The sequence below is a fragment of the Sceloporus undulatus genome, chromosome 4 (genome assembly GCF_019175285.1).
Source record: "Sceloporus undulatus isolate JIND9_A2432 ecotype Alabama chromosome 4, SceUnd_v1.1, whole genome shotgun sequence".
Classification (NCBI taxonomy): Eukaryota; Metazoa; Chordata; class Lepidosauria; order Squamata; family Phrynosomatidae; genus Sceloporus; species Sceloporus undulatus.
The window spans coordinates 31,461,121-31,477,065 of record NC_056525.1 but is presented as its reverse complement, the minus strand read 5'-3'; the positions used below and the strand labels follow the sequence as shown (position 1 = coordinate 31,477,065).

At 38.1% G+C, this 15,945-nt stretch overlaps 1 protein-coding gene across 2 annotated transcripts in view; it reads left to right on the top strand.

The window, feature by feature from the left end:
• The window catches only part of RIMS4 (regulating synaptic membrane exocytosis 4), a 123,376-nt gene extending 114,414 nt beyond the window's left edge, over nucleotides 1-8,962 (top strand). For both annotated transcript variants that reach the window (XM_042461309.1, XM_042461308.1), the window contains exons 4-6: nucleotides 111-212; nucleotides 1,019-1,158; nucleotides 4,491-8,962. In XM_042461309.1, coding sequence (XP_042317243.1) covers nucleotides 111-212; nucleotides 1,019-1,158; nucleotides 4,491-4,709 — 461 coding nt within the window. In that variant the 3' untranslated portion in view covers nucleotides 4,710-8,962. The remainder of the gene's footprint in view (nucleotides 1-110; nucleotides 213-1,018; nucleotides 1,159-4,490) is intronic.
• Nucleotides 8,963-15,945: the final 6,983 nt, after the last annotated feature.

Genomic DNA, 15,945 nt, shown 5'->3' with positions numbered 1-15,945 from the left:
TTAGTAAATGTCAATAAGTAGAAGTTTAATAAAGATCTTATTGCAGTTTATTGCACTGTTTTTGGATAAATAGATATTTGGCTTTAATAAGCATTTTATTTTGTTTCCAGGGGATGTGGAAATCGGCTTACAGGAACGAAATGGACAACTGGAAGTAGATATCATTCAAGCCAGAGGGTTAACCCCAAAACCTGGCTCCAAAACCCTTCCAGGTAACTTTTTTTAAAAAAAATCTCCTCAAATTTCAAGACCTTTTAAACAAATTGTTACCTTTTTGCCTCCACAAAATGCTGCAGAGTAGCTAAATCACCAATTGGCACTGAGACTGGCACTGCTTGTTTTTTCAAAGGAATAACCTAGATAAGGTTAGCAAGGCCATTATCTCCTTTTACATACATTTTCAGAAAAATAGCAGCTGAGACATTTTATTTTTTGCTAGCTATTTTTCCATTCACTAATCTGCCACTAGTTCAGCTATTAATACTGAAAGCAATTTTATACGAGTTGGTACCATGGGAGTCATTCTGGGAGGAGCAAAATAAGAATATTCTCCCCAAATTAGAATTCTTCCCCCCCCCCCAAGAATTTTTCCTTATGTCCTCAAATTTGTAGTATTGTAACTTAAAACTTCAGTTTTATTTGGAAATAAAAATTAGGCAGATAAAGCAAAAAGGCAGGCAAATTTTGTAAAGCAGTGCAAACACAGTCAATATAAGAATTCTCAGTGTGAATTATTTTCATTGCCCACTCTTTGCAATTTATTTTTCTTAGAATAGATATATAACAAAGCCTTACCCCAATTCCTCTCAGCCACCAAGCAAAATACTGCTTCTCCTCTTTTTCCCAGGATTCTTTACAGATTCTCAAAATTACCAATAAGATGCAGCAAGCTTTCAAAACTAATTTTACTTGATAAAACCATTGTGGTATCTCCATATGAATGTTTTTTTAAAAAAAAAAACAATCCCTTTGTATTTAAAGTGAAAAGGCTAACTTTCATACTGTTCTTTCTTCCAAGCTGCTTACATCAAGGCCTATCTACTAGAAAATGGAGTGTGCATTGCAAAGAAGAAGACCAAAGTGGCACGGAAATCCTTAGATCCGCTGTATAATCAAGTGTTACTTTTCCCAGAGAGCCCACAAGGCAAAGTACTGCAGGTAAGATGGGGACATCCAAAACCTGCAGGTAGGCTCCGCAGTTAGGCGTGATATGTAGCCAGGTGCAGTGTTGGTTCCTGTTGAGAGGAAGGTACAGCACAGAACTGAAGCTGTGTTTGTGGTCTTTGGTGAATTGCCATTTTGCTCAAGAAATCAAGACAAAGGGGACAGACTAAATTTGTACCAGAATGCAATTATTAACAATTAATTCAATTAATAATTGGATGAGAACTCAGGTTCTCATCCAATTACAGAAAACTTTGGGGGCAAAATAAGAAGTGACATCCAGGGAAGTGTAAATCTAGCTCTGATTTCTTGGTTTGTGAATTTATTTATTTAGAGAAAAGCAACAATGGGGGTAATTTTAGATCAGGGGTGCAATATAGCAGAAAGGAATTAAACCTTTTTCCATATTCCTGTTCCTGTTATAAGTTGAACCACACACTTCTCAGAGCGACTGTTAGTCGTGGAAAGAAAAATATTCAGGCATCCACATTGAGCCTGTTAGGTTTTTCCTTCCCTAGCAAATAATTCCAGGCTGGGAGTGAAATGGATAGTGGACTATTATGTTAGAGGTAGGGGTGAATCTCCTCTCCCATGACATGTCCATTATTCAATTCAACACATGTGCATGTGGACATGGACACACTCACACACACACACACAGAGAGAGAGGCCTGTTACAGACAGCCAAAATAAAGCTGCTTCGAGTCACAGTGGAGGTATGGTGTTTCAATGATGCATGCGCCCTAAGAGTCCAGAAGCCACACCAAAGCCACGCTCCAGTCTTTAAGGCTGGAGCATGGCTTTGGTGCGACTTCTGGACTCTTAGGACGCATGCATAATTGAAATACCGTATCTCCAGTGTGACTCGAAGCAGCTTTATTTTGGCTGTCTGTAACAGGCCAGAGAGAAAGAGCTGCTTTGAGTCAAAGATGCATCCATGGATTGTACACATGACTTTAATTCTTGCAACTGTTGTTTGGTCTTTAAATATGGTAAATAAAATGATTAAATTTGTATATAAGCAAAATTAATATTACTTTTTAAAAATACCCACTGCCCTTAGATTTCACTTATCTTCTTTAAGCAGATGTACCTGTATAGCTTGACACACTGAAGAAGCATACCACTTTTGATAAAGCACTTGCTGGTAGATTTGCATTAAAAGCCGTTGCATTAAAAACTGTTGCATTAAACTTCCCTCCCCCCCCCCCCCCATGAAAATGTATAATTATTAATTATCAGTTACAGCTTTACACATTATTCATTTCTGATTCACCCAGCTCTTCATCTGAAAAATGTTCCCTGAGTGAATTGTATAATTTAAAAGTACACATCATGGTTTTACCTTTATTAGGCCAACCAAAAGGCACAGCATACATTACACCAGCTTTTGGAGCTCATTGGTTTCTTCATTAGCCAAAAATGTTAATAAACATATAGGAGAAGAAAAACGATTGTGTTAGAGTCATGGACCTGAATCTAGTTTGAGATGTTTGCTTAAGATGGGAATTTAAGGTAGTCTTGAGGGAAGGTTGATGCAAGGAGAGAGGCCCCCCCCCCCCCCCATTCTTGGAAGGACTGAAGCCATAGGCAGTGAAAGCCAGGTAATAACATTTTTGCCCCCATTAGCAGGAGCAGGAGCAGCAGCAGCGAATTATGAAGCTCATTAGGTAGATACTCCCTGCACTCAAGCACAGCCATCACACAAAAGGAAAGGGGATTGCTTGGGAGAAGGGTGGAAAGCAAACATAGGTAATAATTTCTAATTATTAAATGCTGAATTATGCTGCAGCCACAACATTGTGAGTTCAATCCCATGGCTCCAAGGTAGGCTCAGCCTTCCATCCTTTTGTAGGTTAGTAAAATGAGTACCCAGCTTGTTGGGGGCAATTGGCTTACAGATTGTAAACCACGTAGAGAGTGCTATGTTCACTAATAAGCAGTATAAAAATGCTATTGCTATTGCTACTGTTACTAGCAAGCATAGAAACAGTTCAAGGGGAATTGAAATTAGCAAATCGTTCAACAGAACTGATAGAGTGTCAGTCCCTTCCATCTCTTCTCTTGCAGCCTGAGGAAATGGCAGCTGCCTGATGAGAGTTTATCGCATTCACTTTTCAGCCCGATCCGGTTGGGATCAGGTTGGAAGGGGGGGAAATGGGTTTTATCACATGCAAAATGGCTGCTGTGCTGCAGTCTAACCATCACCTGTCCCCCAGCTGCGCTTCTCCTGGCAATTTTGCTACCCCAGAAGCTTTCTGTAGCACCAAAATTAAGTGGCAGAGCACGGCTGAGGGACAGGTGATGGTCGGGCAGCAGCGCAGCAGCAATTTTGTGTGCAATAAAACCTGTCCCCACCTCCCCCCGTTTTAGCCGAATCCCATCCCATGCCCAGATAGGGCTGAAAAGTACATGTGATAAACTCCATAGAAGTAGCAGCCAAATGGAGCTCCCCCCCCCGTTCTGACCCCCCCCCCATCTCCTTTCTCCCTTCCATTGCTGCCCTGGTTCCAGTCCTGACCCTAGTCTCTGTTGGGAAAAGCACCTTCCGCTTTTGTTCCACTCCAGCCTTTGTTGTTGTTATTATGTGCTGTTGAGTCAACTCTGTCTTATGACAATCCTTTCATAGAGTTTTCTTGGCAAGTTTTATTCCCAGGGGATTTGCAGTTGCCTTCCTCTTAGGCAGAGGGCTGGAAAGACTGAAAGCCACAAAGACAGCCTGGAGGCCTCATGCTGTCCCAGGGCCTTACTTTGCCCTCTCCTCATGTAAAACCTTAAAATTAGCATTCTCTTTCCCTAATGACTGTAGTCATTAAGAATCAACCTCTTTCCTATCTCCATTCTGAATTCTGTGTCTTAGACATAGTGGAATAGGGAAGAATGTGGGAAAGCGTATAGGTCGAGAGTAGACACCTGCTTTGGATCTAGAAAGTCCCATGTTCAGTTCTTAGCATGCCCAGTTTTTTTTTTAAAAAAGGTGCGTATAGTAAGAGCTGCCTGCTGAAGAAGACAATATTCTGCTTACATGGAGCAATAGTCCAACTGTCACCTTCCTTAAACGCACCTCTAGTTTGGGCCAACAAAGACTTCCCTTTCGTTTTTATCTAGACACTCCATAGCTGTCCAATTTTTAGGCAACATTCATCTTTTTCTGCCATAGCAAGGCAGGAGAGAACCCAGCAAGTTACATTTTCTAGGATAAAAATATAAAAAGTTCTATATTTATTGTGATAAATGGTAAAGTGATAAATCTCATGCCTGCTTCCTATTACTCATATGCTATGGCTTACAGACTAAACATGATTCTCGCTCCTCTTGCTTCCCAGGTGATTGTTTGGGGAAACTACGGACGCATGGAACGCAAACAGTTCATGGGAGTTGCCCGTGTTCTTTTGGAAGAACTGGACTTGTCAAGTTTGGCAGTTGGGTGGTACAAGCTTTTCCCAACATCATCAATGGTGGATCCTGCTACTGCTCCATTGTTGCGTCAGTCCTCACAGCTTTCTTTGGAGAGCACAGTAGGACCTTGCTGTGATAGGTCTTAATGAGCAAGGAAGTACTGAGAGACTGCTTCTGTTTTTAAAATCATGCTGTCAAGGTTTTGTTTGCCAGAACGCTGTCCTCAGGCACATTGCATCTTCAATCTGTTCTTGAGGGAGCCTGAAGGTGAGGATAGCCAAGTAACCTTGGGCAGAAAACAAGATTGAGACCAGTGACCTTTCTACACCCGAGTAGGAGGAGCAACAGGGCATGAATCCTAATTGTGGAATGACATACACAAGACACACCTTTTTTTGTTTCTGTTTTCCACTGTCATCCATGCATCCTTGCTTCAGAGCAACATGAAAGCTTGAAAAGTTGCAGCAACTTTTTAAAATTGGGGATGGTGTTTTTGTTTTCATCTCTTAGTGCTATTTTACAAATTTGAAAAAGAGGACTTTTGGCAATTCTTAAATATTGAAAAACAAATATCTGACCTAAAAGAAAATAGCAGTTTCAGGGAAAACTATGGGTTTTGTAAACTGTTTTTGTTTCCTTTTAGAGGTGGGGTGGGGTGAGGGAAGGTTCTGCAACAATCTCTTTAGAACAAGTTCCATAGTTCTATTTGATATACAAATACTGTTGCTGGATTTTTTTACACTGTGCCAAATTACCAGCAGTGTCTTCTACTACAGGACTTAGGCCAACAATATTACAGAAGCATTTTTGCTGGAAGAACTGACTAATTACAATAGTCAGTTCTAATACAAAGATCATAGCGAGTAGCTGGAAAGTTGCACAGAGAAAATTGCTGAAAACAAATGAGAAATCTTGCAAAAATGAGATTTGCTAGTGCTAGCCCATTGTTAGATATGAATGTTTTACACACAGACCATAACAAGCTCCAGCTTTTGCCTCCTCTTGTTTTCATGCTCCCACATTCAAATAATCAAGCTTTGTATTTTCTGCTGCGTATCTTGTGATATGCCACATTCCTTTGCAGTACAGATTGGTTTGAGGTAGCAATATGTTATTCTACCATTGCAAATAGAATTATAATTATAAAGGTTGCATTTTCTTTTTTAGAAAAGGGAAATCTCAGAAGGTGATATTCTACTTGTCACCTGGGAGGTATGCACATGAGATCTTGTAATCCTCACACACAAAGGAAAGGAATGATGCATCAATGCAGCTTTATTTAATATACAATTGAAGTGAGCAACATGAAGGAGGTGAAGGGGGAGCTGGGTTTTCAAAAGCTCAGGCCCAGAAGGCAGTTAAAAGCTTAGAAGGGTATTTTCACATGACATTAATGGCACTTTTTAACTCCTTGCAATGTGAATGAGTATAACAGTTTTAAATGAGTGGAAGGGAGGGGTTAACATTGATATCTCATATGGCATTATGTTTGTACGTGTATCCCTGTTTAATATATGTGTATAACATATGCAGGGACGTGTTGTGCCCATGTTGCATTACTGATCTCCATCTACCATAATTAATCATAGAGTTGAATACATTTTGGATTCATTAAATAAGGGCGTGTCTTCTACTGCACTAACAAGAAGGGTGTAGGATGATTCAGTGGGTTAAAAGCCTTACTTTTGAATACAGTTCAACATAAATCTGCTGGAAGGGTAATGACCATCATCAAAGGATTTCAGGTGGCAAACATGACTTTCAAAGTCACTCATGCCAGTGTCCTGGTCACTGAAGATGGACTTTTGGGAAGATATTTAAATGCAAAAAAAGAGAGGAATTCTGTAAATATTTTATGTTAATCTATAAAAAGATAGGTATATATGTATATATAGTCTGCATAGAGCTGTGAAGACACCAGTTGTCAACAGAAAAATTCACATGTGTTAGAGTAGTTGAGTGATTCATTTGATAGAGCCAAATGCATGGATGAAGTAAAACAGTGTACCTGGGCACAGCTGTATCTGAAGGCTCTCAGAAGAGTGATTTTATAAAGTACCATAGGCCAAGATGCTCTATTTCTATTTAAATCTACCTTTGTACATGATTAGATGTTTCTTTTTATTCTCATTTCTAGCCAAGATCTTTAATATTGCTATCTCAAATCTTGTTTTTCCTCTTTGAATGCTAAAGGCAGATTTTGTTTGACACATCCTGTACTAACATTTAGGAACCATCTAGAAATGGCTTCCTGTCTTGTTATTACAGCACAAAGTAATAACAAGATTTCTACATGACCTATGAACTAAGCATGGCTAAAGCATGGCTTGCTATAGAATGAAACGTAGACCGTCATATGTTATAGATAGCATTTTTAACAGTTTGGGACATTATGACTGAAATTAGGCTCAATAGTAATGAGCTATGCTAGAGGTAACCTAATATAGATAATAGAATAAGGAAATACTAGACATTTTAAGTCTAGTAAAGTCATAGACACTCCAGAGTTTTAGCCTAATTATCCTAATTTCCTCTATGCCTGTGATTTCCATATAATTCTTTTTCCAACTCATATTAAGAATTTTTCTGCATATGGACTAATGAAAGGTAGTTGCATGCTAGTCAAAATATGTTGTGACTCTTTGGATTTTTTTTAAAGCAATCTAATTGTACTTCCAGCGGCCACCTCTTCATATTTGTGCATAGTTGGTATTAGGCAGTATTGTACAATACAACGATGAACTAAAATAGACTGGATTAGATTTGGTGGTTGCTGGTAGCCATCAACATTTTTAATCACTTTGTCTTTAAATGAACTATGGAGAGAAGCAAACACATTCCAGACTGGAAACTGAACTGTAGGTGTTCATATTGTTCAAAGATTTGTATGTTGTTTAAACCAATTATGTTTTGTAGGTATCTTGCAGTTAGTTGTCCATTCTTCCTCCAATGTTGATAGGGGAAACAGGAGTAAAACTGCTGAAATATATCCCTGCTGTCATAACCTGATGGTACAGCACAACAATAGACTTAGTTTTGAAATGGCTGGAAATTTTGAAATAGTAGGGATTGGTGGTCTCCAGAATTAGGAGGTCCCATTGGGCTGATTCAAACACATTTCTAAAATGTGGATAAACAGAGAAATAACTGGGTTTGAATAAAAATGCACAGAATGAAAGAGATCAGCTGAAAGCCACTTTGAATTTATTTTCAAAAATTATCAAAATATCAACACATTTCAATCTCTAGTACATACCCTCCAACGTTTCACAGATTAAAACTGGCACATGTACATGGCAAAAGTAATCAGCCAACATTTTACTTTTTCCAGAGGCTACTGGGAAGGGCATGATTCTTCCCCTTCTTCCCTTGCCTCCAGTGAGTGGAGTGTAGACTGCTTTTTTTCCAGTAGCCTCTGGAAAAAGCAAAATGTTTCAATCCAATTTGCACCAACTGCAGTAAACTGATGACAAAAGGGAAGGTCACAGGAGGAGAGATAATCTGGGACATTTTAAAAGCAGATGAAAAAGGTGGGAAGACGGAGGATTAATCAGGACAGAACCTGCCAGATTGGGACAGTTGGAGGGTATGATGCTGACTTTAAAATCAGATTTTTAAAATATATTTGTACATCATGCTTTAACCAGTTGGTTCTGAGGAGAATTAGCGATGATATAAATGACAACAAAAACTAGACAAAATCATATAAAAATCAGATAAAACAGGCCCAGTAAGAACAACAGTTAAAAGTAGCAAATTAAGATGTTTTAAATTCAGATGTGAAAACTTGAAAAGGATAGGGCAATTAAAAAGAAAGTCGTTGCTTGGTATTGAAAGTATAGAGAAGTAGGTACCAGGTTAACCTTTCTGAGAAGAGAGTTCTTTAAATGGGGCTGTCATGGACCAGACCAGCCTTGTCACATGAGGGTTGGCTGAGATTGGACAAAAGAGAGTCTGGAGTCCTTTGCATGAAGGCTTTTATGCCCCTAGGAATTCTGCCACTGTCATCAGGAGATGCCTTTATTTGTGAGGGACAGCAATGCAGCCCCAAACTTTTTATTCCACAAATCTTTCCTCTTTTTCGCTGAGCAGTAAGTCTTTAGGCATGGGGTAGGCAACCAGTAACCACAAGCCACAGCAATACAGCATTAACTTTTTAAAAGGTTAACTAATTTAATGTAAAAAACAAAAACAACAAAACTTATCTTTTTCTAGAGCCGACAATTATATCCTGAAAGGAGAACAAAAAGTGTGTTTCCATTAACAGTAAATCTCAAATGGGCAACAGAAAAACAAATGAAGAATAAATGGATTCCTCTAAAGACTTTATCACACGAGGTGTTTGCCAGTAAAAGCTGAAATTAAAAAGGCATTTTCCCGGCAAAGTCCCAAGATAGCAGCGAAGATTTTCAGATGACTTTGCAATTACAGAGGATTTATCCTGGGAATAACCAGGGAATAACCAGTACCAGATCATTCACAGGGAAATCTCGTGAATGATTTGTTGCTGGTCTTTCCTTGGTTATTCCCAGGATAAATCCTCTGTAATCATTATGCATCTAAAAATCTTTGCTGCAATCTCGGGACTTTGCCAGGAAAATGCCTTTTTAATCCCTTCTAAAATCCCGGAAAACTCTCTGTGTGATAAAGTCCTAAACCTATCCAAACACACACACTCCCTAAGAAATGCAGGCTTTACACTTTTCTTGTTCTCTACCTCTCAGGTTCCAGGCAACCAGTACTTTGTAGAGGACAAGTGGCAAGCTTTTCTTCTAGAATTCTCCCACAGACTGAGCTTCACCCTCTGGCTAGTTCTCTACTTCTACTTCTTTTCTTTGCCTTCTCTCCTTTTCCACTTCTACTGTACTTTCAGCTCGCTTTCCACAGCTTCAGCTCAGCTTCCACATACAGTTGTCTTCCAGCTGTCACATTCATCAGCTTCTTGTTTAATCCTGGGCCTGATTCTTAGCCACAATTTCACTTACACTTTTCATTCTCTGCAATTCCTTTTACAACTTTTCATTCTCTGCAACCTCTTTACAAGAAATTTTAGAGCCAGAGTGGTGTAGTGGTTTCAGCGTTGTATTACAACTCTGGAAACCAGGGTTCAAATCTCTGCTCAGCATGGAAACCTACTGGGTGACCTTGGGCAAGTCACACACTCTCAGCCGCAGAGGAACGCAAAGGCAAAGTTTATCTGAACAAATCTTGGCATAAAAATAGTGATGGACTCATCTTAGGGTTACCATAAACCTGAAATGAATTGAAGGCACACAATAACAAAACTTAGCTGTTGAACAATAACCATAAATATACCAATGCAAGACAACATAAAAGTACCATTAAACTCATACATATCAATAACATAATACAGAGCATAATTCCTTCATGAGCATCACCTGTTTTCCTTAGGTTACTATGAAGAGAAGAAATTTTTCCCCTTTGCCTTTGATGGAGCCATGTTCATTCTTGCCCAATCTATTGTTGAACAATGTTGTACTAAATTCACATATAAGGCATTTTTAGCATTTCCCCTTCTAACTATATTTCTGCCTATGTCCCCAAAAGCTGACCCCAAAAGTAGGGGTGCCTTTTGAAGCAGCATTATATTAGTGGCAGGAATTTCCCTGCTACTGGGGGAATGGACAACACTATCTGACAGACATGTTGACAGGCTTTCTTCATCCTGTCCTGTGTCTTATAAATTGAAATGAAAAGATTAAAACATGGATCTCATTTTTAAAACAGCTCACTGACAGTCTATGTGGATAAGATATAGAGATGATGTACTGCAAATTAAAGTCTTCTCAATCCTACCATCTCTCATGAGTGGTATTACTCTAAAAGATCGCAGGTCCTGCATTTGAACTAAGCTGATTTTCAACAGGTGAAACTTTTCTGCATGTGTGCACATTCCCCTCCCCCTCTCTTTTTAAATTAGGATAAGCAAAGACAGTTTGGAACCTCCTAAGGGATACAAACCTAGCTGAGGTTTCAAGCCTCTTTTCTTCTGTGTTAGATTGCATAATCCCAGGTCTTGTTCCAAAGAGTTCCCTTTCAAAACAGCTCTTTCTCTTCCCCTAGCACACCTAGCAGCTTATTTATGTGCTAAGTCATATGCTTATGAAGGCTCCCAAGTTTGAGGGGGCAGGGTAACTTGTTGTTGTAGCCTTTTTTAAAAAAACGGTCTAACTTCTGTTTGTCGTTTTGGCTTTGAAAAGCAAGTGTTTTTGCAATTTAAGCCTGATCTCTTGCTGCCTTTTAAAGGTTTAAAGCAGATGTGTGTCTATCTGTACATTTTAATTGCTGCTTAATGGTGAAGTAGTACCCATGTTTGGAAGAGTCAGCATGTGTTCAGTAGATGATGATTTGTGAGCTTCTACTAGGACGCTATAAATCCGGCTGCTTGTTAATGGGAAGAGCTAAGGCTTAAGCAATCTTGGTGATGGCATCCTCCCCTCCCCACAATCTTTTTGCTTAAATAACTGTGAGCATTACACCACTAAGAGCAAAGCAGTATCCTCTCAGCCATTATCTTGAGAATGCAGAAAAATATGACAATGAGAACTAGTGCTCTGTTGTTCTCTTGAGATGGGATGACGGGTCATGTATCCACAGTTTCTTCAGATACAAATGTGGTTATCCAGTCTCCTGGTGAGCTTCGTATTCCCATACTCCAAGTACACATGGTAGAAACAGGCAGAAAAATGAAGGCTTTCTTAGCTCCTGAGGTTAAACCTTCAAGAGCACATAAGGAAACATGTGAACAACCTCCAACATAAAGCTATTCTCATTACACAGGAAGTGTACCATACCAACATCAGCATGTGGTCAAGACTGTAAATTATTAATGAAAATGTGCAAGTTAGCAGAGTCTACAGCAGTTTGCTTTTGCCTGGGCTTATTGGGAAGGGCAAAATTCCTTCTCCTTTCCCACATGCTAAATGAATGCAAACAACTTTTGCACTGTTGAACGCAGTTTGCAGCAATGGAAGTAAGGTGGGGATAAAGGGGGAAAGTGGGAGGAAGAAAAAGAAACTGGGGCATTCTAAAAGCTGCAGGAAAAAGTGAGATGACAGAGGTTAATTGGGACTGTTCCAACAGTCGGGTGGAGGGTTTGTTGCTCAGGTTCACATATAAAGTCTTTTTTTGGAGTAGGGAATTGAATTGGTATTTCCAGTGCCTGTAAACACCAGATCATTCTTCTGATAAAAGCAGAGCCGTTCTCAAGGATCAGGGATTAAGCAAACTCAGCCTTCACTCAACCCATGATTCCCAAATTTGGTGGGGAAAGAACTTTTGAAGGAAGAAAAATCAATTTGTGAATGCTTTTGTTGTACATAATTATACCTTTTTAATGTTTTTAATACTGGATCCCTTATATGTGTACTATTTAAACAAACATAGATCTTCAGGCTTAAGGAATGTCATAGGTTTATGTATAGAGCGAAAATCTGTAGATGTTGAGGCAGTAGGAATCTCAGTGTAAAGCATGTTTATTAGTAAACACCTTCAAGAGTAAGAAAACTTTTTTAAATGAAAGTTATTTTAAGTTATTTAAACTTAAGGTATTTAATAATTTTGACACTGAAGAAATATTTTCTTTAAAAATAAAAATGCTGTATGTTTTTTTAAACAAATTATATAATTTAACCTTTTTTTAAGGAAAAATATTCTCTTGGTACAATATATATTCATGCTTTTTCCTGATTCAGATAATTTTAGTCATACTTCTGAATGGAAATAAATGAAAGACAAGTTATTCACCATAAATTCAATGGAACATCAGCACAACTAACATTCTCTGGGTTGGGGTTTTATTAATTTAGTGATAGATACCCTGTATTATATTTTATTAACCTGTAATCCCTCCTTCCCCAAAAGGATGTAAATAGCTACCAGGAATTAGTCCTATAGGAACTTCACTTGAAACTATCATTGTTGTTATTATTAATATTGTATAAGAATATTTGCAATTGTTCATTACATCTCTGCTAAAGATCTTACCCGAAGATCTAAGCCTTTCTCGAAGGAATTGATGTTGTATTTTCAAGATGAAGAAAAACATCTACTTAGCTAGTTTGTCATATTCCTGTAATCTGTAAACAAACAAAAAATCTTTTTATGAAGAGAGTCTGAATAGGCATACAAGCAATAATATATACCTTTTGATGTGTGCAGGTTGTGATGTGTGGATAGCCATACCTGGGTACAATATGTGATCACAGTCTTGGTTCATCAGCTCTGGACAGACCATACTAGCACTGGTTATTTGGATAATTGAGATAAAGAAGATTGGATAGTACCATGGTGATGGTTTAATCCAATCTATTTGTGTAAGCAAATACATTTACTGGCCATAAAATTTTTGTAGTTGATTTTCATGCTAAAGTTGTCAAAGTTTCAATATAAAGCTCACAGGTGTATCAGGTCTCTTTGTTTTCAGATAAGTGTTTAGCAATTGTCACTGTTGTTTCAGGCACCGTCACTGCCAATGTTTTGTACTCTCAAACTGATGGCTGCTCTGCCCTCTAATGGCTTCTCTGGGAAAGACGCCTCATTGGAACTAAAGAGAGATGGGTTTATTTTTCCTGAGCTGTTGTTCCATCCTTTGTTATTGTATAGGACACCACAGTAGGGAAATACATGCACCTTTATAAACAACAAACATAGATTATATACAGTATTTATATGCATTTTTATGTGACGGCAAATAATACTGTGAAAAATATTCTGTGTATCTATTGTTCTACTAAATGACAGGAACAAAATTTGTGTTACATACATCCATTTTAAATTTAATCCTGCTCAGACAGTTCATGAAAGTAATTAAATTCTAATTAGTTCTAAAGTTTAGCTTGAACAGGAGAGGGAGCAGATAAACCCAGATGAGGAAACACGTTCTTCCTTCCAATGTGTAGTCCCAGGATGGAGGCGCCTTAGCCCACCAGATGTTTGGGACTACAGCTCCCATAATTTGGAAGAAAAAGTTCAAGATTTTTGGAGGGGCAGAAATTCTGGTATGGTCCAGATAGTTTTGTTCAGTTGCCCTAGCAAAATTACAAAATATTACAGAACATTACATTTTCCTCTATTGATCATGGATTTTAGAGCCAGCAGTGACATTCACAATGCTAAACCTAGAGTCAAAAAAGTCAGTAACTAGTGGTCCTTGGGCCAAATCCATCGCATTGCATGTTTCCATCTCCCTCTCCTCCAGTTACCATCCATGGAGGGAAAGGTGGAGTATGGAGAATGGATGCGGTGAAATTGAGCATCCTAGTTTGATTGACACTCATCGTCCAAGCCTACAAACAAGCTGGCTAAAACACTTGTTGACTGGCTATTATAAATTTCCCTTTGTTATTGTTTTCTTTTCCAGATTAATGTTAATTATAATTTACATAAATAGCTAAGAGAGACTCAGATGAGATTTAAAATTTATCTCGGGACATGTTCAGAGTCAGCTCATCTGCCATTTCATTCATTGGGACTTACTAATGAGGACTTTTGTTGGGTTATGTCCTCTGTCTAGATGTGAAGATAGTGAAATGTGCGGTACTGGATGAAACCTGTTTCATTTCAGGATTTGTCCTGCTCACCAGCATGCCTACCTTTCTTTTAGCATTTTTCTTCCATATTGTTCATGGCAGTTGAACAAGTGGGAACATGCCATATCACATGCCTATTGTACTAACAATTCTCGCCTTTTAGGATCATGCTGGACAACATAAGATCTCTAAAAGATTAAAAATTCCAAGGGACAGTTTCATCTTCTACTAACAAATCCCACTGCAATTTGAATAAGGTGCATGAACTTCCCTGCTTGGGATATCTGTGGCAGATTGCCCAGTACACAATAACAGTGCTGTACACATGCAGCAAAGTGTGACTTAGCACATAGTGTCTGGCACATTAACACTGGACACTGTCCATTGTCTTTAAGAAAATATTCTGATGTCCTGTTTTTCTTTGTCTGTCAGTTTGATCCAGACAATACATAATGGTTGGATAATTTACAATTTAGTGTTAAGCTGATGAAACTGTTGAAAATAACAATAAAAACATTTTTTAAAAAAAATATTGAAAGGTTTAAATTGAATTATTTATTGAACTGACATTAATGGCAAAACACCAGACTGCATAAAAGAATGGGTTTGAACTTATGTAAAGTGCCTTCCTTTTTACCAGGTGGTTGCACATCCAGAATAAGGGCAGGTATGTGAAAAGCTGCCCTTTTAGTATTCATATTTGTCAGAATTTCACTAGCTTTCTGGTCTGAACAAGTTCCATAACATGGATGGGGAGTATGGCTATTTCCATAAGCATGTGGAAATTCATACATATTTCATGTGCACCTTTTTAAAAATATATCCATTTGGGGCCACATGTTTATTACTTTTCCCCATGTTAGCCATCTTTACTACTCCATTCAAGAGAGCATTTGCACACATTTTCCAAATGTGTATAATCTTGTACATTTTCTTCTGTATTATTTGAAAAAGAAAAAATAATGATCCAATGTTCTTGGTTTCCTGCCAATGGCAGGAAAGCTAACAATATATGTGTGCTTTATATGTGTCAGGGACACAGAACACAAATTGATTAAATTCTTTTAAAATCTCAGTTAATACAATTTCTTCTCCATACCTAGATAAGGGTTGCAACCCAGAACAGGCAATGTATTGCAAGCTTTGGACCTATGCTTTAATAATTTTATATATTAAGATCAGTATCAGAGCTTGGAAAGTTACTTTATGTTTTGTTATATAACATGAGATAATTTGTCATGTAATGTGATGCAAAGCCCCCTATTTAATTTGCGGCCATTAAGATTTTAACATGAGAAGGATATTTACATAGTAAGCTCTGTTGTATTCAGTTTTGAGACAGAGAGATACTACTACTGCTACTACCAATAATAATAATAATAATGTGACTTGTTACATGACTTGTTACTTTGCTTGCTATTTTTTCCTTTATCTTTATCATTATGTTATTTAAAACAAACTTTAGGTTTGAGAATGGCATAAAACATGGAACATTCTGCTCTAAATTGCTCTAAAATGAATTGAAATACCCTTAAAAAGTAATTATGATTACAAAACCTTACCTGTTTCACATGCAGAAACTAAGGGGCAAAACACCTAGCATCAAAATGCTTTATACCATGATAAACCATAAAGGGTCTTCACAGGCACTATGGACTTTGAAATAACTTACTACCTAATAAGCAGTAAAGCCCTAAGAAGCACTGGCTTGCCTTTTCCATAGGGGGAAACACTGGTATGTGGCATGGCTAATTATTAAACTTAGACGGAGGGATAAATCTGGGTTCAAATTTCCTCCCAGTCATGAAACACACTGGATACCATTGGCCCA